At 30.9% G+C, this 25,292-nt stretch overlaps 3 protein-coding genes across 7 annotated transcripts; 1 reads left to right on the top strand and 2 right to left on the bottom strand.

The window, feature by feature from the left end:
* Positions 1–341: 341 nt before the first annotated feature.
* On the bottom strand, positions 342–25,070 carry LOC123713943 (glutathione S-transferase 1-like). 5 transcript variants are annotated; one of them, XM_045667845.1, is made up of 7 exons: positions 6,554–6,585; positions 5,813–5,873; positions 4,529–4,709; positions 3,714–3,772; positions 3,423–3,564; positions 2,231–2,395; positions 342–569 (listed from the first exon to the last, which is right to left on the bottom strand). In XM_045667845.1, exons 2-7 carry the CDS (start codon positions 5,857–5,859, stop codon positions 429–431), a joined length of 735 nt encoding a protein of 244 aa, XP_045523801.1. In that variant the 5' UTR covers positions 5,860–5,873; positions 6,554–6,585; the 3' UTR covers positions 342–428. The 5 variants fall into 5 exon arrangements, with proteins under 5 accessions (XP_045523801.1, XP_045523800.1, XP_045523803.1 ...); XM_045667844.1 differs by having other exon boundaries at positions 6,450–6,572; XM_045667847.1 differs by lacking the exons at positions 5,813–5,873; positions 6,554–6,585 and adding an exon at positions 25,015–25,070.
* LOC123714432 lies at positions 13,202–15,707 on the bottom strand. The gene is made up of 5 exons (XM_045668673.1): positions 15,466–15,707; positions 14,871–15,122; positions 14,379–14,479; positions 14,152–14,245; positions 13,202–13,480 (listed from the first exon to the last, which is right to left on the bottom strand). The coding sequence occupies exons 2-5, from the start codon at positions 15,120–15,122 to the stop codon at positions 13,202–13,204; spliced, it is 726 nt and encodes a 241-aa protein (XP_045524629.1). The 5' UTR covers positions 15,466–15,707.
* On the top strand, positions 21,972–25,250 carry LOC123713942 (DNA mismatch repair protein MLH3-like). The gene is made up of 8 exons (XM_045667843.1): positions 21,972–22,155; positions 22,231–22,310; positions 22,382–22,549; positions 22,623–22,764; positions 23,078–23,271; positions 23,941–24,060; positions 24,578–24,739; positions 25,171–25,250. Exons 1-8 carry the CDS (start codon positions 22,065–22,067, stop codon positions 25,225–25,227), a joined length of 1,014 nt encoding a protein of 337 aa, XP_045523799.1. The 5' UTR covers positions 21,972–22,064; the 3' UTR covers positions 25,228–25,250.
* The last annotated feature ends 42 nt before the right edge of the window (positions 25,251–25,292 follow it).

Consider the following 25,292-nt stretch of genomic DNA (forward strand, 5'->3'; position numbering starts at 1 on the left):
AGACGCATTGTTGTGCCATATACAGCATATAGGAATGGTTCAATCGAATCACTAGGACGTTCGCGTGAGACCGGAAGGCATTATACTAACACCTTATTAACGCTTTGAAAGGATTTAGTAAGCAGCGTAACCACAGGTACTATAATATCCCCTTAATATATCTTCTCATGAAACATTCGTATTATTACTTTTTTAGTAAAATATTTCGAGTCTTGTATTATTATTTATTCGGACATTAGGGTCTCTACCAAAAACATCTTTACCTTCATCGATATCAAATATTACTTTACGATATATATATCGTATAGTAATATTTTAAATAAAATAGACACTTGCTTATTTTCAATATAATGCACGGTAATTAAATAAACAAAAGTTATGTGCAACGTATTATTAGTGAAAGATAATTTGAGTGCGAAAAATGTATTTTAATTTTTCTTCAGAAACGATGCAAGCTGTTGGGCGCCTGCCTTGTTAATTTCTTCGTAACCATATGGTTCAAGCGCCTTTTGAGTTCGCTCGTACCACTTGGATACATTATCGTAAGCGCTGAAGTCAAAGTTGAATGCCTATAACAAACAACAATTTAGTTAGAAAACTTGTTTTAAGTCTAGAGAAAAGACAGTGTATGTTATTATTGAAGTTATACTTCTTTTGGTGCGTGTCGGAAAAATGACAAGAGTACATTCTTACGATGCTCGCGCACACCGTCACAAAAAACCGCCACCCTGAAGTTAGCTATAGTCAATATTTAAGTTTTTGAAATTATACTTCTTTGGGCGCGTTAGTGAAAAATTGAGAATTGTTTTTCTATTATTAGTGTCGTTTTTACTACAAACGATTTTTATCTTGTATAGAGTAACTATAACTTCTAACGTGTGTTAAGTACACATACGTTTTTTTATTAGTACATCCATATGTATTCAATCCAAAACAATTATTATTTCATATGAAATTAAACCTTTCACGGCGGTTTAGTTGGTGCACCACACTTTATCGAAAATCCAATTATCAATTAATGCTAGAAGAAATTTATTTGACAGTGAATAAATACGATCTCCTTTGCTGTGTGACATATTTGTGATAGTTTTAGGAGGCTTATTCGCCTGCTTATTAGCAGTTATTAGTATCCAGTTGTTTACGTAGTGAAACTTGAGTAATACACAATCTAGGATTCCTATATGCCGTAATAAATAAAAGTTATATGATATATATTATATATATAAAGTACATTTTAACGTTCGGCTGTCATGTGCATATATTGTTTTTTCTATCTGTAAATCTTATCAAGGATATATTGAATATTCAAACATTATATTTCATTTGACTTTTCTATATGTAAATGTTTTACTAGTAAATATACACATAAAACAAGTAAACTTCTGATATCATTGATTGGTTTAATCAATATGAAAATGAACCAACGATTAAAAATTAATATTTAATGGTAGCCAATACCTATTTGGGAATTATACACCTGCCATTTTACCCATGACCTAATAAAGTACAATCAATAGGTATTTTATAGTTATTTCACTTCAATGACAAATGTTTTACTTTGAAACTTATATAGAAATGTGTGTTCGTAATTCTCTTTAATTTTAATATGAGATTCAAATGTATTTTTTAATTACTGTAACCTATTTATAATAGTAGTATTAGTAGAATTAGTAAACAACAAACCTTTTAAAGTAAGGAATATCTTCTATAAAATAATAGTAACATTGATTTTTGTACCTACTCCGGGGAAGGTAAAAACTAAATGAAATAAAAATATAATTCATTAGTTTAGGTAGCACAATGTATATTGGCTATGAACGTCAATAAATTATAGATTTACTTCTCAAATCAAATGTGTAGAACGGACGTATAGATCTGAAAACTTTTCGCCACCCTTTTTAATAGCCATAATATTTTTTTATAGAACAGAAGGAGCAGGGCAGTAGGCTCACCTGATGTAAAGTGATACCGCCGCCCATGGACACTCTCAAAGTAAGAGCGCTCGCGAGTGCTTTACCAGCCTTTTAAGAGTTATTACAGACTGGCCGCATATAATGATGTTGACAGCGAAAACGGCCTTTAATAACGCTCAGTTGTGGAACGACGGACGTCGAGGTGATACGGGAGGAATTTCTTATTCCATCTCGACGTTCGATGATGAAACTGAGCTCCATCTTAATCCGTGTTAAACATGACATCTTGTATTCAATTCTTGTTATAAAATACTTACGTCTAAACTACTGATTGTAACAATTATGCTTATATCTGCAATGGTCATATTATCTCCAGCCACGAAGGTTTTTCCTTCTATCAAGGTGTTGAGCCAAGCCAGCGCTTCCGTTACTTTTGCTGCTATATCTTCGTTGTATGGTTCACCACGCATTAGCATCGGTGCCTGAAATATTAGTACATGGATTTCATCTTATAAGTTAAATGTTACTTCTCTCTCTCTCTTTAATCCTTAATATTATATAGCTGAAATTGAGTTGGTGAAAACGTGTTAACTGGAAAGGAAATAAATATAAACCTAGATTACACATATCCCCTAAAGTATCCTAAAAACTGCTAAACGGATTCGGAGGAAACTTGACTGTTCCCGAAGTTGAAATATACCTTCAATCAGAACTTAATAGGGTAAGCTTTGGATTATCTTTTCGATTTTGAGTTTCGCGTTTTTGTACCAGCATATAAGCGCTTTGAAGCCTAAAATCATCTTACATTATGTAATTTCAACAATATAATTACTGGTCAAACTGATAAACTTTTTGAAGTCTGTTAAAAATATGAAAACCAAGAAAGTAAGCAGTAATAAACAGGAATTTTATGTACAAAGTAAGTGTGTTATCGGCAAAGCATATGAAGAATTTATTTTTAGTGATAATCGTGTTATTTTTAGTATTCGAGTTAGTGGTTAGTATTATACAATGCCATTTGCATCCGAGTACACTTGTAATTGTATAAAACCAATGTTATATTGAAATTGTTATGCCTTTATAATAAATCATTTATTTATTTTAATTAATAAAAATTGTCAGTACTCAGCCCGATAATTCTTAATACATTTCGGCTATCTATTATTCAGTATCCCATCTAACCTAGGATAGACGACATGATGAACGGTTTTTGTTTGCTTGTGATTTGTTAAACAATGAACGACCAATGCCGTCGCATATCTGTGATTTGACAAGATCTTGACCAATCAAAAACTAACGAATCGCGCCACCATCTTTTGTTCTATATTCTCGTGGATAGATTTCATTTAACCTGCATTAGTCTTAGCAAATATCTCGTCAAGATTTTAAAAGGACGATTAAGTTGAACAAAACAGGTACTTTCGATATAGGCTTCCAAATGTTAGTACGCGTAAAACGTAACATAGTTTATAAACTATATTTATATAATATGTACAAAATATTTCTTACGTATAAAGCTGAATATCTTGAAAACAAAGTGCCAAGGTCAAACTGTAGTCTTTGGTCTACAATCGCTCGCAATCGTGGATTCTTTGGGTAGAGAGTGTCATCTCGGCCATATGCATTCACCAGATAGGACATTATTGCTCGACTAAAATTATAGCTATTCTAAATACATTTATTTCAATACTCAATATATTCTTCTTTAACAAAAAGACTAGAGGTCAGCTGATTGCAACTTAATTATATCCGTTATTTAAATTTAGAAGCATAAAGTCAATATTATTTTTGATAACATACCTTTCCCATAGAATAAAACCACTGTCATCAATCGTTGGAATCGTGTGTTGAGGGTTCATCTAAATACAACGGAAGGAAATATATTATTCAATATGATTTATAGTGTGCATTGCCTTTCTAAAGTAATAAGTTTGACAATAATTAACTTAAATTATTATTATGACATTATGATAATGTTCTTATTATTTGATTTTATGAAAATTAATATGACTAATCTAATTAATCGATCTAAATATACCCATTTATTTGCAAACAAACTATTTATTTATTTATTTCCTTATTGTTATTTAAATCGGATCACGACTCGTAGAAAATTCTAGATCTTGGGTTTTCAGTTATTGTAACGAATACGAAAGAATGCTTTATGTTATCATTTGATCTCTGTGTACCCGTAGTACACAAATGTTTCTCACAGTACTTTTGCTTTGTATATTTAACAGGCGTATTATAAGGATACTCACTAAACCCTGGGATAATATAAAATTTGTTAAAAAAAGAAATCAGTTAAGGACGCAGTTCAGTACATTCCCCATTCAATATACTACCTTTCTCTTGTGTTACTGAACGACGAAATATTCTATTATTCTAGTCTGTGCTCCTTACTTTTTTGTAATATTTTCTTTTGTACCTATATATGTGTTTGTAAATATACTTGTTCAATGTATATTATTTAGTATTTTAATTATTTTGGTAACTATTGTGTATACCTTAAACTTTAACCCTAAAAACATCAGGAGATTAGAGGGTAGGAACCCAGAATAGTAAAACCATAGACTAAAAAAAATGATTAACTAATTTACAAATTATGATATTACCTTTAGATACTCGGGTGTCAAATGTTCACCTTTCATGATGTTAGTCAGTACCAAATCCAGTTCTAAGCCGATAACCTTCGCTGTCATCATCACGGCTCGGCAAGGTGGCGATGGTGGCAGGTAGTACAATTTAATCGCTTGGCTTGGCATCTTGCCTCCTTTAGATCTAGCAGCAGCGTTACTATGGAGACCAGACATTAAATTTTTTTAGAAGAAATTCGAAGCTTTTTTGCATAACAACTCTAATTTTGATTCAAATATTTTTTGGTATGTCAACGTCTTGGGTCTCACAAAGTTAACGTAAACGTTAACGTTTGTGACAAATATATATGTACATGCCGCCTGATATACTGCGAAAACCTTAGGTATTTTCAATCACGCTAGAAATTTCTAAGTGTGTTTTTAATTAAATAATTACTTGAAGGTTATATGTTAACGAAAATGATTAGTTATAAAGTGATTTTCCCAAAACAAACTAAAAAACACGAAGAACGTGAGATTTTTGTATCAATGTTAATTTGCTTTTCAGACAAATTGAAATAAATTTAAGGAATTTATCAAATTCAAAGGCCATTAGGAGAAAAAGTAAATTAAATTTTCCATTTCCCTATTGATATTAACAGAAAATTCCTTATTATTTTGGGATACACCACGCCGTTAAAATTAGTAGGTTTAAGTTAAGTAAATTTAAGTTTAGAGGTTATACATATATATAAGCGTGTAAATAAAATAAACGGTGTATGTAGAAAAACATTCCTCACGCGATATATTTAATGTATATTTTATTTGTACATTTTAAATATAAGCAGATTTTTACAGAGATTTATTAAAAACAATCTTGAAATTATCCACGAATTATTTATTATTTTTCCGGAAATTATTCCACAAAAAATAATAATTAACCATAAACAGGAACTCAAACCAAACCCATTTTTAATAGAAAGGCCTGCTACCAAGCGTGGATCCAGTTCAAAAACCGAAAATCTTTCAAGCAACGGCTTTTACAGACAATGAGATGAGATACACAAATTGCAACTAAGGATAAAAAATATAAATAAACTACTTTTATGTGTATTCTCTCCAATAAACACCTTTATTGACCTGTGTAGAAAATAAATTATGAAGCTGCCCGGGTCGCCTAAGCTGGATCGGCGCTAGCTTCATGTATAGAAGTAAACTTGCTCATTACTCACACAAGATACTACGCCCCAAATTGTTAGTGGATAATAAGGATTAGTAGATAAGGAAATCTCATGTTTTATCTGTTTGAGTCACCAAACTTACCCAATACTCGCTACATATAGAACAGTGAAAACTGCTAGGTATTTCATGGCCCTTATATTTCCTAGATGAGAGATAAGATAATATTTTTATTAAATAGGAAATGTTTGGAATATCCGACGGTGGAAAAAAGACCATAACTGAAAACTTTTATTATTCATTTATTTGTCAATGCATATTTGCATAAAATTAAATATATAATAGAAAATGCTATATTTTCCATATATCTATCTATACCGATCCAGTTATATAGTTATATATTTTATAACCAGTACAATGACAGTCATCAGGATCATCAGGATATTTTACGTTCAAAATAGGGTAAATTTAATGATCGTCGAATCCTATAAAAATTGTCTAAATTTAACATAGCAAGAAAGGCTTAAGAAAGTTGCTATTTATTGAAATGAACCCTAAAACTTATACCGTAAAGGTCTCACATATTTTAAATTAAATTTGTCATAATTGAATCGATACGGTATACATCGTATATGACAATTTCAAATTTTATAGTAGGTATTTCTATTACATAATTATAATTAATAAAAAAATATAATTCAAAAACTAAACAACATCTATTTAACAAATAAATAATAAGTGTATAGCAAAAATTTAAATGCGTTCCAATTCTTTAACTCACTCTTTCCACTGTATATTTTCTACTACAGATTTGTCCATACATTGACCCAGATTTAATATTTAAAGTTACGAAATTAAACTGAAAATTTCACAGAAATAACCTACTTCAAAAAGTCTCGATACGTGATGAGTAAACTGGTATTTGTGACTGGCAACGATTTATATAAAATGTTATGGTTGAGGAAACCATGGTGACGCTATTATAATATTCGCCAGTCATGGATAATAACGACAGTTAGGGTTCTTTCGCCACCATGAATTAAAAGGAGCGTTATAATAAAACTTCTAGAAAATTTTCATATTTTTCTCTTACAGTTCGATAGGCTAATCGTAGTCAGAGAGAGAAAGTATGATATGCTGTTATTTCAACATCTACGGTTCTGTATAAAAATTGGAATGACGTAAGCGCAGATAATGGACTCAGAAAACTATTGATTTTTAAAAATTTGTTTGTGCTATGTACTCTGTGAATATACAAAACCGCTAACAATAACCGTTTATTGTTTAAATTATTGAAATAAGAATACAGTCAAAATCTATTTTATGAAAAGTTTTTTTTATTTAGTATGCGATAGTAAAACTTTTTTATTAGGTTGATTAATGAATATGTCTCACAGGTAGTAATTAAACAATTTGCTATCAACCCAATTATCTACTCAACAACTATGTAATTAAAAAAAAATTAAGAGTTCCTTTGTAGGTTAAGAAAATTGTGACTATTGTTTAATTGTTTTATATATTTATAAAATGTGTAATGTGTAATGCGTGGAAAAGAAGATTTCTAGGGTGTTTTAACATAAGTAAATGATATAATTTTTTCTGCGTATGTATGTAATCCTATGCGAATATCAGACCGTTCTTATGATTTTTCAACTCATTTCTGAAAACTCTACTAGCGTATAAAGGCGTATAGACGTTGCCCAATAATGGTTTCCGTATCCTAGGCTGTGGTTTACCTAAGAAAATTCAAGAGACCAGGTTTCTTCTGAACATCCTAGATACCTCAACACTCACTGCCTTTTAATGGAATACCTGACTTGACACCTCAATTATCAAAGTCAGACGAAAGAGAACACAAAAAATTAAGGATTTGAAATCTGTAGGTTTTTACCCGTTAAAATGAGCTACGCTAACGTTTTCTAGTATTTCTTCAATATTGTTAACTAATTTAACCGTCAATCGTATGTTATTTTTGTATTATTTATCGTTTTCAATTCACTCGAATTTTGTTGCTCCTCATTAAGTAGTATTTATATACCTATTCTTTTGTCTTTGTTATTGTATTATTCTTTATCTTAATGTTTTAAAAGTAAAAGTTATTTACAACATGTCAATGTTTATGTGTTAATAAGAGATAAGGTAAGACATATACTAAAATATTTATGTTCTGTAAAGGCCTTCATACGCAGATCTATATAACTATAGCCTTTACTAATATAATATCGAAGCTGGTAAAAAGTATTTGATATTTGCCAAGAACGCGGTGGAATAAATTCTGCAATATATACCGGATTATATGTTTTTAATTGTAACAATTACATTAAAATTTTAACTTTAACTGTCCCGACATTTGGCGTGATCTTCATGGTCACAACGTTTCTATGAATGTGTCATCTACAAGTAAATAAAATCAATATTATCATTCAACTTTGTCACTCAGCTATCAATGTTGTCCATTATCGTACATACCTATATAAATATACCTATAGAACAGTGTTTTTAACCCTTACATTTATGCATCTCAAGAGAAAAATATTTATATCTCACGCGATAAAGACAACAACAAAACCGTGGTAATTAAAACAAAAAGTAATCAAATCTTTTTAATTTAAAGCACATAAAACAAATATGACACAGGTATAAAATCAGCTGATAAAATCACTTATCGTCTAACACTTCCACTGTCGAGGCACTGCTTGCATTATCATTATTTTTCTCCTCAATTTGCTCTGAGGCCATTTCCACTTCATTATTTTTGTTTGCGTTATCCAGAGATTCGGTCTTTATAGCATTTATACGTTCGTGAGATTCTTCGACAGTCGAGTCGGTAGATATTTTCATTTTCTTACTCTTAGAATTTCCCATATTTAAAATGCAACCGATCGCATGGGTCACCCAATTAACACTGTTCTGATATCTTGATAACAATTACTTAGGTGAATTCTGACGCGTGTGATAACCGTCCGATACCGAGTGAGTGCGAAAATGCATCTGTCTGAATACACTAAAAACAGCTTTGCTACAAGATAAGGCAATGACACATTGGCCGTTTTATTTCAATGACCTAAGTCTCAGTAATCGAATGAAGCGTGCTCCTTGCAGAGCGGATGTCTCGGATGACGTGAATTTATAATTATTTAATCTTTGTTCTTTCACTTTTTAAAAGCAGATTATTTACGCGTTTAACTTATCTACGTGTTAAGAAATGAGCCTTACAGTACACAATACCGATAATTCTTTTAAAATGAACAAAAGACAAATTATTGCATGCCATTAGTCACATTCTACTAACCACGATACTGAGTCATTATAACAAAAATAACTCGATATGATATCATGTATGAAACTAAATATTACTTTGTTCCTTAACAAAACAACTAATTGCGAAGAATAATATTCAGATTCTTTGAAGGTAGGTTTTAGGTTATAAAAGTCATAATACTGTTGTAAACAAAAACAAAAGGTTACTTATCGGTTAATTCACATGAGTTCAAAATAAATAACAAGATTATACTGAATTATTTATTAAAGTAATAGTATTCAAATAATTATTACATACAAACTTAGGCTTAAATATACTTCCAAAACTTGACTAGCGGTTACGCACTGTCAGTATCTTCTGCATTATCCTGTAGGTCATTATATGTTATAAGCCTGAAATCTTCTTATAGCAGTTTCCACGAACTCAGCAGCTCTGGTCAATCGTTCTGGGTTTCTGTATATGTTCTGAAGATCATCTGCCGTCGGAAACATATTCAAAATTCGCGTATTGCACGTTGGAGTCAGCGCACACGCACCAAATGCTGCAACTGTCCCGAATAACACAATGGGTATGTTTGACAGTAAGAAATTGATGCCATCTTTAAAGAGCCGGAGAACGTTCTGAAACAAAAATGCGACAGTATGTCAGATCGTTTTTAATTTTTTAAATGGCTTCCATACAAGAAATTGGGGTATGCCAACGTCACAGACTTCACGCAAGAGACATAGAAACCTACCGCAGAATGTTTATTATCTTGGTTCATCATTAATAGGTTGGAAAATATCGGAGAGAACAACCAAAACTCCAGTAGCTTGATATAGATTTCAACAAAGAAAATTAATATAAATTGTCTTTGTTCTTATTGAATACTCATTCGTAATTACTCTTGACGTAATTAAAAAGAAATCATCAGTGTTAAATAGCGGGGAAACAGAAAATTTTAGTCTAAACACCACAGACTAGAGAAAAATTATAAACTATAGACAATGATTATTTGCTCTCATAATATATTATATTGCACTAACGAAAGGTATTTAATATGAAATTAACCAAGTTTATCTAAGATTTTAACATAAAATATACACAAACAAACATCTATACCAAACAAATGATTACCGGCTCTTAGATTATTGTATTATTAATTTGATTCATTCGCAGCATATTACAAATTATTGCAATTGGTAAATGGACATTTTTATATTACTTCTCAAAAGAGACAGCCTCAAGAATATCCCTTTGACAACCCCGATGGAAACTGAAAGGGGAAATCTGTGCTGGTAATTTGTCACTTCTAATTGCAATACCGACGCTTTTGTATGAAACTTGAATATGTTCTCTCAATATCCATAGCGCTGATAGCGCATACGAGCGATACAAATCTATTGAAGTTATAAAAAAATATGTTAACATAAGACACAGGTATAAGTGATACCTGTGTCTATTCCACGTCATTACATTTAAATAGGTAGACATCCCTAATCATCGGCAACGACAGAGGGTGTAGGCCAAGACAAAAAACCGGCGCGTAAAACTCTTGGTACTCTTTTAAAATCATCAAACAACCCTTATTTTCAAACAAATATCGCAATTTAACTAGAAGTAACCTGTCTAGCACTAGTCCCAAGCCCTTTTATCAACGAGATAATCGTTAAATTTGTAGTAAGCCTTTTTACATCGCTTTCTTTAATACATTTCTTAAAATTATTAAAAAGCAGAAATAAAAGAGCCTCTGCGATTTTATTAAAGAAGAGTATCTCTTTTTCCTAAAAATAATTATTAACTTTAGATAATCTATTAAGGGGAAATTGCAGCCTGCGTTTGTTCCGAGTATTAACATTGTGCGTATGTTCTATTCTAGTAAACTTATCACTATTTTAAATGGTTTAGTTGGAATCACATCCTAATTGGGAGTAACTGATTACCTGCGCTGGATCGCGACACACACGAATGGTCGTTGGAGATTTCGGCCAAAATTTTTTTATTACTCATCATACCAAACACAAAGTTCACGTTTTACATTACTTATTTCTGTAAGTAGTTTTTATCATTATTCACCTTACTCTCACAACGAATTCATGGAATGAATAATTAGTATTTTATATTAAAGCAAACATAATCGCAAAATTTTACTACCAAAGCCTCAATGAATAATCACATTGCATAAATAAACCTTAATATTGAAAATTGCACATTTTGACATTCTTAGTTAATTTTGGCAGTTATGTTGACAGTAATGTAAAAATATATATCGAATTAAAACACGCCATATGTCAATTGAAATGTTTGATTATCCAATGATACTGGTTGAATAGTCGGTAATTCGGTAGTAAATAGTCGGTTGTAAACGATTATGTTTATTTACAATAAGCGGTGTTTACGTGTACGTGGTAGTAATTAATTGAATCTCCCTACATTCTACGTTTCATATAGAACCATAATTTAATTTAAAGGTATAATGTCTGGGCACAAAATTAATGAAGTAATAATTCTCCGTACTTTACATAATGACAAAAATAGTCACCGATTTTTGAATGAATTGGTGTTTATAAAGTCTGTTCAATCTCTCTATCTTGAACAAAGTTAACGTACAGCGGAAATACTCTGAAAATCTGGTATTACGTAATAAAAAGTTGCAGGAATTTTCTGTTAAAAGATCGGAAACGGAAACCTTGAATTAGTGCATCTGATTTTTCAGAAAATCGCGCACATAAACTTTAAATAAAAATTCTTTCAATTACTTACAGAAATTACAGGAACGATACTCAGGTCGTTGGCAACTGGTTCTAGGAGATCTTTTTTCTGGATGTGTTCTTCACGTCGTGTGGGTTTATACTCATTATAAGGTAATGGAACCGGTAGAACCTGGAAAATAGTCACAAATTATTGAAGCATATACATTTATAAACTTTCAATTAAGGTAAATGATTTTTGTTTCTTACATTTGTAACACAAAATTGTAGAAAAAAATAATCTTAGTACCCAAATATTTTAAACGTCAATACTCAAGAATAACAACCACAGAATACACTCGCCATTTCTCAGGAAAGTAAACAAATATAAACAAGAGGCTGTAACTAATATAGATTAATAATAGGATTATTATAGAATTATATTAATTATTAATATTAGATATTAATATTATAGAAGATTATTATAGAAAAGGCTTTTCTCGTTGTTGGGCTCTTACTCAAGAGTTACATTTACGACAAAAGCAATGAATATGCAAAATATTTATTATGCACATACAAAAATTTACATAGCCTCACTTCGAACGACCATAGTTCGAGAATGCTTAACTACTCACAAACGTCTCATTCTGTTAATGTTGATAAAATCGATTTCATATTATAATATTTTCAGTTTTACATATTGTTATTTACGAGCAACAAACATATAGTAATTTTCCTGAGCATAACCGTAACTAATTTATTAGTAATAACTAGTCATTTCAATTTTCCCACTTACTTGAAAAGCTGGCTCATCATACTCCATCACATTATTACTATTATCAGCACGAAGTCCTTGAACGAACGTGCTCATTAAACTCATCAAAACTATGGCTTGCATCTGAAATAATAAGTATATAGATAGATATCCTAACATATTTTTCTGTATAAATACTAATAATTACAGCGGGCACTTGAATAATTTGTTAATGACAATTATTAAACTACAAGAAACTTATTAACCCTACAACTCGCAGAATATATCCGTGAAATATATTTTGTATAAATCAAACAGCGCATAAAAAGACCAAAAAATAATTAATACATATCTCAGCTCATTCATATACTTGAACTAATAAACTATGAAGTTAACTTGTAAGTATAAACTAAATTTCCTTATAATATGTAATATAATCACGTAAACACTTCTTACCTTCAAATACACTTTTTTTATTGCTTAAAAATAATCGGAGACTTTTTTCAGTTTCACTACTAACACGTTCACTCCTTGCTCTTATTTGTGACAACTTGTGAAAACGCACTCAATAAATACCCGATATTTTTCATTGTTAGAGTCAGGTATCCCTAATTAGCTAATGATTTCTGCTAAATTTTTTTTATAATGAATATTCTAATTGTGTATCATAAAAATAACGGCACTGTTAACCTATTATAGAATTACAGTAATTACTTCCAGTAAGTAATAACATCGATTTAACTAATCCTTTTGTGAATAAAGAAATTTTTGAGTTTGGAATAATTTATTTGAACTAAATGTAAGGATATCAAAAATACATATTAATATTTATATTACATTTTTAAACATTAAAACGATCTCCGTTTTCTGTTATCAGCGACCTTCTGAATAGTTTGATATTTGTTAATCGCAGTTTTAACAAAATCTGCTGCTGTGCTTATCTTCTCCAATCTCTCTGGCGTGATGAGAGATCGCATTTCTTCGTGTATAGGGCCAACTCCATTGAACGTGATGGAGCAAAGATTCGTGTAGCTACAAACGCCAATTGTGAGGAGGGAACCGAGCATGATCACGAAGATACTGCTAAACATCCAATGAATTGTTCTACCCACGTAGCTCACCAGCGTCTGAAATATAACATATACAAATATATATAAAACTTGGAAGATATTGAACCTGGAGCCGAATAAGTCACAATCGTCATGTACGATTACAAAAATCAGAACTACATGTCGTCAAACAAAAGAATGAGATGCGTATTTTCAAAATTCCAAGTGTTATAATAGAGTCTATAGAACCTAGTCGATAATTATTGTACGTTTATAAAAAAGGGGGAATGTTATGCCTTTCTATTAGACTTATTTTTGTGATCCTTTAATTAATACAATTCTCATGCTACGGAAATAGAGGATACCGTGAGTAATTTCTGCAAAAACCCGTCATCTTTTAGTCGATATCAACTCCGGGGAAATAAATACAGATAATATAACTTTCTCTACAGCTGTGATACTTTTTGACATTTAACACCTTTTGTTTTCAGTCACCGTTCAGACACGCTGTAAATCACGCGAAACGTCGGATTTTTTTAATGTAAAATAATTATAAATTTATACATAACTTCAATCCGTTGAAAAAGTGTTTTGTTTAAATCCCTTAATTACCCAATAGAAGTAGACTCATATCTGAGCCTCTTTTTATTTTATTTGATCATTCTTTGAGGATGAGAGGAGGATTTGAATCCAGTAATTCACGGCAGTGGTAAAAGGATAGCCTTAATAATAAACAACTAAATTCTCACCCGTGAATTAGGCACTTGACTCCATAACAGTCCCATAGAGGAAGTGTCTGGTTCCATGAAATAATCACTCAGGCTGTTACCATAGAGATCATATCTGAAAGAATATTAATGTATGAAATTTAATCCGTTTAAGTTGTCTTTATACTTGAGTACTGAAGAACATCAAATACAAAATTCAAGCCACTGAGTTAAGACGAAAATAGTCTCTATAAAAAAAGGATACATACGCATTAGCATATGCATTTCCATAGCCGTATCCCGGTGCATATGGTATATCAGGATAGGCCACCTCACCAGGATTAATGAATCCCGTAGCAGGCATATTGTCCTGTAATCATTACATTTTTATTTTAAAATGGAAGTTTTTAATTAAAATGATTTTTGTAGGTTAATTAATATTTGATACAGTTATTATAGGCTCTAGGTATTGTGTAATTGTCAAAGAATTACCAATGGCGCCTTTGGCCAATGGCTGATTTGGTGTAATTCGAAATCTATTAAGTAAGTTAAAATACAGAAGTCATCTACTTACGACCGAATGCAAAATGCAAAATACACTATATGAGTAAAATATAACACAGGTCTCTCACAATAAAGTTTAAAATTTACACATGTTGTAGGAGCCATAGAAGTAGTCACGAAAAGTTATTTAGTTTTTACCTAGCTACCGACAAAATAGTTAGGGAAATTAATTCCTTACAAAGTAAAACGTTACTTACAGAGCTGTCGGCTATGGGAGCTGGTGCATCAGCAAGCATGTCATGTTTCGCAATCGGCACCATTCCTCTTAACACATCTTCTCTTTCTTTCACTTCAGTGTTTTCATCCCGATATACAGGGTGATGTTCATCAGAATGCTTTTTGAAAATAGGGTGGGATTCAGCTTTTAATGGAGGATATTGAGGCTCTCGAGGTATTTCAGCGGATAGCGCTCTGGCTACTAACACCGATAGTAACAAAATGGTGTTCATCTAAAAAAAGACAAATTTCTGATTTACTTTGTTGATTGAAATTGCTTTAAGACGGAAGCGTTTTACCATAACGTATCCGATTTAGTGTGAGAAAAAACTACTAAAAGCATAACTTAAATGTAAGTTAAGATGTGAAAGAAAAATGGAATGGAAAGATTTTACTTCGTTTTCAATATATGAAATAAACAGCAAAAATAAATTATTATATAAAATATTTTACTTGAGAACTATAAGTGTAAAATCCAGAAACCGGACAGCGCTAGAGAAGAACATGATTCACTCAGTCTCGTTTTGGAATCTCACCCCCTTATAAAGCAAAATTAAAATCATAATAGGTACTTACATTTTCCTGTTCTGCTAAACTGATCCCGAAGAACTGGTGCAGAACACTTGAATGTTTGAGTTTTTATACTAAAGGGCTATTTAGATAAACAATAGATCCCTTAGCGTTATCTTTCTTACAATTTCCAATAATAGATAGAGTACAGTAGACGGATTTGTCAAAACATCGGAATTTGCAAGTTGAAAGGGATTCTTAACATGTTTGAGCGAGATGAATGTTTATAACTCATATGTTTGTGACTCATTGCAATGAAAATATAGACTAGAAGTAAAGAAGTTTCATACATAAAAAATATTTATGTTTTATATATTACATATGTGAAAAATATACATATAAACGGCTACAATAATGTGGCGTTATTATAAATCATTTACTAAAGTTAGTATAGTATATATTACCATTAATTTTATTTAGAAATAACATAAGGCATAACAACAAACTTAGTATTAACTTATTAACTTTAATAGGTACCTAAGGGCTTAAAATTCTATAGTCAGATGAACTGAATTAGAATGAGGCGAAGGCATATTATTTACAAGCATAAATCATCCTAATCGTTTCGTGTCCAGTAATAATAAACCAGCAGCTTTACTTTACTAATGTGTAATATAAAAATTTAGTTAACCTACTATTATAAATTATTTAGATAAATTTTATTTTAAATTATGTATTAAATCATTCAGAGGCGAACTCAAAGCAATAAACGTAACCACGACCCAACAACAGTTGGTTAAACAAACTTGAATCAGTTATTAATCAAATGTACTATGACCGCTTTAATTGTCATCAATTAATTTTAGACATGAAATGCATGAACCCATTTGAATGTATACACTTAATTAATAAGGACACTACTTATATAGAAGAGAAGTTACTCGTAGTTTCTCTACCTCGTAAAGAAAGCCGCCGGAAAGGTGGTTTATCAGGATAAAAAGAATTATGTTTTATAGTTGCGTCATACTTTCGGTTTTTGTAAAACTATCCTTACCGTTTGATGTATTCCCAAAAAACACGAATTTCATCCTCTAAACTAACGTTCATAATTTTGATTTTCATATTAACACAATAACATAGTTTTTAAAGATTTTTTTAGTAAATACGACATATACATTACGATACCGACTGAAAAATGTATCGTTTTCCACAACTCAGGGTTAAATTATCAATCGATGTTCATTTAGAATTCTATATGTAGCTATACTAACACCATACAAATATATTGACGGAGTAATTGTACGGTGTTATCAAGGATACCGCCTTTGTTATTTAATAGTTAACGCGCATACAGGTTTACGATTCCCGGCAATATTTGTTTTGTAGATATGTCGCAGCCAACTAGCTTAATTAGCTGTTTAATCAACAGCCTAGCCTCTTAACAGTTGAGCTTATTAACTAGCGGCCTGAAACAGTAGTAGTTGATCAAACAGACACATTACTTGGATCGATGACGTGTCATTACTTGCCTAGCCTGTTGACAGTTAATTTAAATTGAGTGCTTTTTTCTTGTACATTCAAACTTGAAACGAAACTCTTCAAACTATCATCATGGCGTCGGCAAACAACAACTTGATGGTGTTTTCCAAACTTTAATGAAAAACAACAAGTATAATGGAAAAGTGTAGTTACAATAATAATGTATATTTTGCTCTGACTGACTCAAGCAATTAAATTTATAAAGAAATTTTGTATGGCAGAGGTTTCATCTTTTTTACTTCTTCCACATGGTTACTGTATATGTGAATAAGATGTGAATGGCCCTTCATTAGCCAGCCAGTTTAATCCATGTGGTCACAAATGCAACGGCTGAATATCTTTCAGGCCGCTTGTTAAACAGCGCAGTTTAGTTAAAAGTCTAGGCTATTAATTATACGGCTTATTAAGCTAGTTGCCTAGACAGATACATCAGGCTGGTAAATTTTTGATCGTAGAAGGAACAGCTTGCATAAATATAGATACTAATTACAACCAGGATACCAATTTTTAAATTAGTCACAACATACGAATAACTGTGCGATGAGTAAGGTACCCACTACATAGAAAGGTTCTAAATGTAAGTTATCATCTACTTCTACATCTACAAAAAGTAAACAATGTATTCTGTAGATAAGATTCGGTTAAAATTTAAACTTTAAGGATTCACACAATAACTGATGAAATGTAGTATTTTTTTAATTTTATTCAATACTGGACGAAATTCAAGCACAGATAAAGTTACTTTTGCTGTCACCAAATAGAATACTTAGACATTAATTGTTATTAATGTGCTATACGGCTATATATTATATACGTTGCATAATGTACTTACATCTGACTAACAATACGTAATGTGTTTCTTACGGTTTATTTCCTTTGCACAGAGTACGCCAACGTTGAAAATATATGAAATAAAAAATAATTAAATATAAAACCTCTTTGTAGTAATAGAAGCAAAAACATTAATGTGATTATCTTTTGTTTTATTAATTTTTCTTAAATACATTCACGCAAAAGTTTTACATATTAATATTTAGTGCAAACATTAATTAAATGGTTTTTTTCTACTACTATTAAAATATATAGAGTATATTTAAGTGACAATGATAAAAATACCTAAAGATCTTCAATCATTAATAAGTGCATCTTATCATGTTAATAGTTTTAAAAGAGTTGTCGAAGAGTTGGTATGTTATATTATTTCAGTTACAATAATTGTTTATATTAATTTTATTATCTGTATCATCAGGGTACCCACAGTTCGATTCCCGGTTGGACCGCATATTAGATAATTTTTTCTCCGCCTTTGATGGATTGACCCGACAGAAAGGACATTATTAGCCTAAAACATTATTAGTTTCAATTTTATGGTCTATGCGTGGGTAGAGCGATCACTGAAGGTCCTTCTGTCGGCTAAAATATGCTTTTTTAGGTGTATAATTCACTCGATGCTACGTCAACATCCATCGCTATAAGAATAAATATACAAGAAAATTATATACAAGTGATTGATAACGGAGTTGGGATTAAACAAAACGATTTCGCTTTACTTGGTCAGAGATATACAACTAGTAAATTTGATAATATTTCTGTGATGAAAAGTATACCTCAAACGTACGGATTCCGTGGATTATCTTTATCAAGTATTATTGGTATATCAGATAAAGTAAAAATAATATCGAGATTTTTGGACTCAAAGGCTACGCTGTCTAAAACATTTCATAAAGGAGCAAGCAAAGATATTGTTGAAATAAATACCAGACCTTCCAAAGGGACTACGGTAACACTATTTCCATATACGTTTGACCTTTATTGTTGTATTTATTATTCATTGTTATTGATATTGAATGTTAACACAGAATTATTACTATTATTAATACGCCTTATTTAATACTTGTAACATTAATCCATATTTACACAAGATACACTTAAAATTGTATGTATATATAGTTAAATTTTTTTTCAAGGACCTCTTAGAGGTCCTAAACCTTATTTTACCTAGTGACTCTTTTCACCTTGATACCCTGTTTGTCCATCCGCCATTGTTCATGAGAGTAGTGTGGCCAACTCAAATCCACTAAGTTTCGTTAAATATGACCATAATGATTCAATTGTTTCATTAAGTTTAGGTTATTAAATACTAAATACAGTGAGTCCTGCATTCGTACGGCTCGATTTATTTTAATACTATGGAAATAAATGTAGCCTAGATGATTTGTCTAGAGTCAAGCATAATGTAGCATTTTAACGGTGTAGAATTTTTAAATCAGTCCAGTTGTTTGAATCGTATTTGAATTGATTCGTTACAAACATAAAATATACAAATCTTTTCTCTTTGTAACATTACTGTGGATACTTTCTTTACAAGTCTTTGATGGCACCCAAAGCCATTTGTATGAATTTGGGTAAAAAGATAAGATATCATAGGCATCACTTACTTTTGTCTATAGTAATAAAATGTAACAGAAGATTTAGTTCATAAACATTCCTCAATTTTATGAGTTATCTCGAAAAATAAACGAGAATACTTTTAGGTTGAAATCTATGGGCTTCTCTGTAATCTAAAAATACAGAAGAAAGCTCTTGAACAATGTAACGAATGGTTTGCTATAAAAACATTATTAGAACAATTATCACTAATGCATGTGAACGTATCTATTAGTCTAAGAGATGACGGAAAAAACGAAATTATATTCAAAATTCAAAAAAATCGAAACATATTTCAAACAATATCGCGTATTTTTAATATTTTACCCGAAGAATTACAAGAAATTACTGTCGAGAAGCATCAGTATAAAGTCAGAGCATTTATACAGAAAAAAGATGTCGATTTAAAGAAATATCATTGGGTATTTCTTAACGGAAAATATATTTCTAAAACAAAAGTTCATAAGATAGTCAACACGCAGTTTTTGAAAAGGTGTTATCTACGTAAATATTTTAAAAAGGTAATTTATTTAATTTGTTTTCTTTATATTTATTGTTGTTTAATCACATTAAGTAAAACCAAACATTTCAGAATAAACATGAAGAAGTGGAAACCCAAGCATTGCCTACATATTTCTTATTCTTATCGTGTCCATACAGTGACTATGACTTGCTTAATAGTGAATCAAACAAGACATTCGTTGAATTTAAAAACTGGAAACAGATTACTAATTTATTAGAAAGACTTGTACAGTGTCACACTGGAGATATTAGTTTGAAAGAAATTGCAAAACCGAAAAACATTCCGGAAGCAGAAAACAACGAATCAAAAACACGAGAGCAAATAAAAAATATAATCGATAAAATACTAACAAAAAGCTCCAAGAAGCAAAACGTACAAATGTGTAATGGAATCAAAGGTCGTGCCAATATTGTATTTTTATTGTTATCAAAATGTTGATTAACTAAAATTATTATCTTTCAGGAAAAGAAATTAAAAGGAAACGTCAACAAAATATTACAAACAAGAACGTAACAAAAATTGTTACGAATAAAGTTAAACAAAGCAGTAAAGGTAAAATATCCTGTGACAAACAATCTTTTCTACTTGAAAATTTAAATTGTCAAAGAAAGAGGAAAATTAAAACCGCTAACGTAAACGATGTTAAAGACAAAAAGAGAGCAAACAAATTAAATCAAAATAGCTGTAAACTAAACTCTGAAAGAATCACATTGAATAATATTCCCTTTTTGAAAACACTGAAACAAAAAAACATTCGAAAGAAAAATATACGAGATACTGAAGAAATCAATAAATCTTATTCAACAATATTATCCAATGCCCAACTTGAAAAACAGGCCGAAAAAAAAGGAATATGTGAAGTTGAATCTGATGCATATATTACACCGGATATTTATCAGCCACATGAACCAGTTGAATATATAAAAGAAGAGACATCATTTAAACTAAATCCCCTTAAAGATGATATGCTTAATGTAGCAAAAGAATGTGATATTGATCCCAAACACTTACTTAACGAAATATGTAGAAAAAGTGTCCAAAAGACTAATAAGAAAATCGTAATGACAACATACGACCTAGTGAAAACGGTAGTAAGTAATACTAAAAATATTGCTGACTTAATAGTAAGTCATAGAAACAATTATAAAGGTAGCAGGTTACACGTTCCAGAATATACAAGGTATTATCCAGGTAAATAAAATATATAATAAATGTCCTTTAAAGCTCTGGTTTTAATAAATTATTAAATATACTATATTATCGTTTATTAATAATGGTTGATATTTTAGTAGGTATTAATAAAGGAATGTTTTCCAACAAGTTAACATTTGAAAGCCACGGTTATGCTATCAATCGAAAAAAAAGAGAATATCATGCACGATTGAAACCTAACATACGTTTATTAAATAAAGATTCTACAGAAAACTCAATGTCTAAAAACCATAACATTAATAATAATATTCAGGCAACCGTCAAGAAAACTGTGAGTAAAAAATATAGCAAACGATGCCTTATTAACCAAATCAAATTTGGAATGGAACAGTCTATGTATACAATGCAAGATGATTTAAGTTTGTTCAACAAGAATAAAATGCATACTGGAAATGTGTGTTCGAAGACTATTAATTTATCGTTTGACAAATATAACACTCTTTTCAATTCGATGTTTGAAAACGATTTAAACCCTGTATACGTTCAGAAAACATACAAAAACGACGAGTCAAATTCAAACGCAAACAATTTTTTGGAGAATGTCAATGAGTACCGTGTTACATATTCAATAAAATCATCCACAATATATACAGAAGTAAGTAATAAGAAAAAATCATCTGAAGAAGCTAACAATGGTTTTGGACCAACGTACACCAAAAATATCGATACCTTCCATGATTTGATTGTAAATCAGGATATAGGTGCAATAGGAATAGGAATAAATGCCAGTAGTTCACAAGTACTAGATCCGATGGAATTGTGTCAAATAACATATGATAAACAAAATTCAATTGAAAAAAATAACATTAGCGAGAAAAATGGTGAACCCAATACGAATATTATTGTAAGTGATAACTCAAAAAACAATAAAACAGAAGCTAGTAAGAATGTCATATCACACCATTTTCACACGGATGAAATTAATGAAATTTTTCTAGATACATTTAATTCTAATGAAAAGCAAATGGGGAATCCCCCTGAAGTCATTGAAAACTGCAATCATATTAATTTAGCAGATTTTAATATACAAAGCAGATATGCGTTTGTACCTAAAGGTAAATTAAAATAATGACAACATATTAATGGAATGAACTTAATATATTTCAATTATCAAACTATGCTTCTTGTAGGTATGTCACCGATTTTCGTCAACTGTAATTTGATTCCCTCACTCGCAACTAGACATTTTGACGACGAGTATTATAAAGATGTAAGAATTTCAATATATAATTTCATGAATATTACCTTTCAATATATATATATTAATCAGCAGTTTTACAGGCTATTTATGAAAATTTTGCCGAAAAAGTTATGGCAAATGCTCAAATATTTGAGCCAACGATACAAAACGTTAACGACACAAATACAAACGATGGTGTAAAAAATAACAAAATGAGAAAAGAGAATGCTGACTTAATGTTTGATGCTGAATCTATAAAAAATGCTAAAGTAGGTTTATTAAACTATGTATTAATTTGAACTATTAATAAACAATGATGTTTTAATTTATTTTTCTTTTTAGGTGTTTGCTCAAGTTGACTGCAAATACATTGTTACTATATTACCTGGAAAAGCAATTTCCAAAAATGCCAAATTAAATTATTTGGTTTTATTTGACCAACATGCTGTGCACGAAAGAATTAGACTAGAGAAGAATCTGTCAGGTATCTGTTCTAAATTTTTGCGAAAATGTCCAGTCAAATAATTCTCTTAATAAATTTAAATTTAAAAACTACTATTTTATGTTATACACTAAAACTAGTGAAGTGCAGTTGCATACTAACATCAATAATATTTTGTATATGACGCTTAAATGTATTGTTATTTAATGGTAACCGATAGGCCTTCTGGATTTGACTATATTTTCTAATTATGCTCTTATTAAATATAAAAAAAATGCCATTTGTTTTATTTTGCATGCAGTAGTATATTTTAATATGAGATATACAGCTACATATGAAACAGTACAATTTGCAGACTACTTTGATGGATTAGCTTGGAAATGTGTCGATATTGATACAATTTCATTCAAATTACCAAAAGACGATTCAACCCTTCTTCACAATCACAAAGATAAACTTAGTACCTTTGGATTACAATGGCGTATCGAAGATAATAATATATCGGTTAATGCTATACCAGAGGCAATTCTTGGTAAAAATCCTAGACAAGTAAGTTAAGCCTTGAATGTAAAAGTTTAAATTAAGAAATTAACGCGTAAATCAAAAGATAAGTTGTGTTGTGTGTTGTTGTGATTGGTCAACCCTACTCCAAGTCTAATAGACAACCAACTGTTGTTTTTAGACCACGATCAAACAAAACCTGCCATCGCTTCGTATTTTATTTACCAATATTAGCCCCGCGTGATTTCTGACGATTGTTCGGCTATTGAAAATATTTCTGATTCTTTGTGTTGCTGTTCAGTACGATCACGATTTTCAATGAGTTAGTTTTTCTAACCCGTAAATGAATCAATAAAGATTTTTTTATAAATTTGACGAATATTTAAGTGATCCTAATCCTTGGGATTGATTTGCTCCAGTTCCAATATTTATGATTCTCCCTTACAAACAATTTGTATGACAAAACTTGGCGATAAAAAGAGAGGCGTTTATTGCCAGTTCTTCTCACCAGCTCTACGCTCTCGACATGCGAACTGGTATTAAATGTAAATTTACAATAAATTTAACATATTTTGTTGATATTCATAAGTGTACTTGTTTACCTATATGAATAAAGATATTTTAAATCTGAATTTGAGTTTACCGTAAAGTATTTTGGAATAATTTGGTAAATAATGGAGCTTCGGTATACCATTTAATTTCAATTAAATTTTTCAGGCTGACGTAGTTCTTAATGCAACCAAATGTTTGTTGTCAGAACTAATTGACGCGTTAAAGAATCTTAAAGGAAATATACCGCTTTATCCCCAATCAATTATGAATCTTGTTTTTAGTGAGGTAAGTCCTTATTATTTTGTTAATAAACTCTTCAAAATATTAATTATTGGTGATGTGGAAATATGTTGTCACATTAAAACTTCGTCGCTATACAAAACTTAGAATTAAAAGCGCATTACACGGTCTTAGCGCTAACAAGCGATATCAACCAAGTAATCCAAACGTAATATTATTATATTTAATAAATAAAAAAAATCAATTAATGGCTCTACGACCTTTTTAGGTCAGGGCCTCAGATTTCTGTATCTGTTTCATGATCATTTGTTAATCTAATAGGCAAGAAGATCAGCCTTCTGTGCCTGACGCATGCAGTCGACATTGTTTAAGGCAAGCCGGTTTCCTCACGATGTTTTCCTTCACCGTTCGAACGAATGTTAAATGCGCACATTTGATTTTAAAGATTGCCATTGGTGTCACAGCCGGGGATCGAACATACGACTTCAGGGATGAGAGTCGCACGCTGAAGTCACTAGGCCAACACTGCTCATTGTTATTAATAGCATTTAACACGTTCTAGGCCTGTCGTTATGCAATTATGTTTGGAGATAAGTTGTCGAAATCGGAATGCGTCAATTTAATTAATTCTTTGGCTGAGTGTAATACTCCATTTCAATGTGCCCATGGGAGGCCTGTTATGGCAGTTATTATGGAGGTTAGTGAAGAAAAACCACGATATATGGTAAGTTATTTGAGAATAGTTCATTTACTGATTTCAATTATTTACTATATGCACGCCACTTAATTTTTGATTGCGTTCAGCGAGGTCAGTTGAGAAAATTAAATACACATTTATGTTTCAAGGATGAAAGATAATAGACCAAAATGTGTTTTATTCTACGATGCACCTCTTTTACTTTTTAAGAGATAGAAAAAGTAAATAATTGAACCAACTCTGAACAGTCGTTAATGAAATACTTGTTAGTCTTTAGTAAAAAGTCCTCTTTGAGGGCTTACCGTGGCCGGATTAATGGTATTCGAGATGGTTTTAGATTATCTTACTGTTGCCAACTCGTTGATTGCTCACCCGACTCTAAAGAGAGTTAGACTCGATCTACAGCGATGCAGGCATTTTTTGAGTTTCACTAACGTAGTTCCATTTACGTTTTTCAGGTAAACGAAAGCAAACTTTTGGAATTCAGAAATAAATGTAAATATATTAAAAATTAACACAACATTAACTCAGGTGAGGCATTTTGTCGATAAAAATATTTATTTGCATTTGCGAGTAAATA

Source organism: Pieris brassicae, chromosome 9 (genome assembly GCF_905147105.1).
Source record: "Pieris brassicae chromosome 9, ilPieBrab1.1, whole genome shotgun sequence".
Lineage (NCBI taxonomy): Eukaryota > Metazoa > Arthropoda > Insecta > Lepidoptera > Pieridae > Pieris > Pieris brassicae.

Bases quoted from the DNA above. Each gene is read 5' to 3' on its own strand.
- LOC123713943 (XM_045667845.1), bottom strand. From the start codon at position 5,859: ATGAAATACCTAGCAGTTTTCACTGTTCTATATGTAGCGAGTATTGG. The intron at 3,565-3,713 runs GTATGTTATCAA...CTATAATTTTAG, and splicing joins GGTTTTATTCTATGGGAAAG to TCGAGCAATAATGTCCTATC. The intron at 570-2,230 runs GTAAGTATTTTA...TGTTTGTTATAG, and splicing joins TTACAATCAGTAGTTTAGAC to GCATTCAACTTTGACTTCAG.
- LOC123713942 (XM_045667843.1), top strand. From the start codon at position 22,065: ATGGGGAATCCCCCTGAAGTCATTGAAAACTGCAATCATATTAATTTA. The intron at 22,765-23,077 runs GTATCTGTTCTA...TACAATTTGCAG, and splicing joins ACTAGAGAAGAATCTGTCAG to ACTACTTTGATGGATTAGCT. The intron at 24,740-25,170 runs GTAAGTTATTTG...TACGTTTTTCAG, and splicing joins AAGAAAAACCACGATATATG to GTAAACGAAAGCAAACTTTT.
- LOC123714432 (XM_045668673.1), bottom strand. From the start codon at position 15,122: ATGAACACCATTTTGTTACTATCGGTGTTAGTAGCCAGAGCGCTATCC. The intron at 14,480-14,870 runs GTAAGTAACGTT...TAATGATTACAG, and splicing joins CTCCCATAGCCGACAGCTCT to GACAATATGCCTGCTACGGG. The intron at 14,246-14,378 runs GTATGTATCCTT...ATATTCTTTCAG, and splicing joins GGAAATGCATATGCTAATGC to ATATGATCTCTATGGTAACA.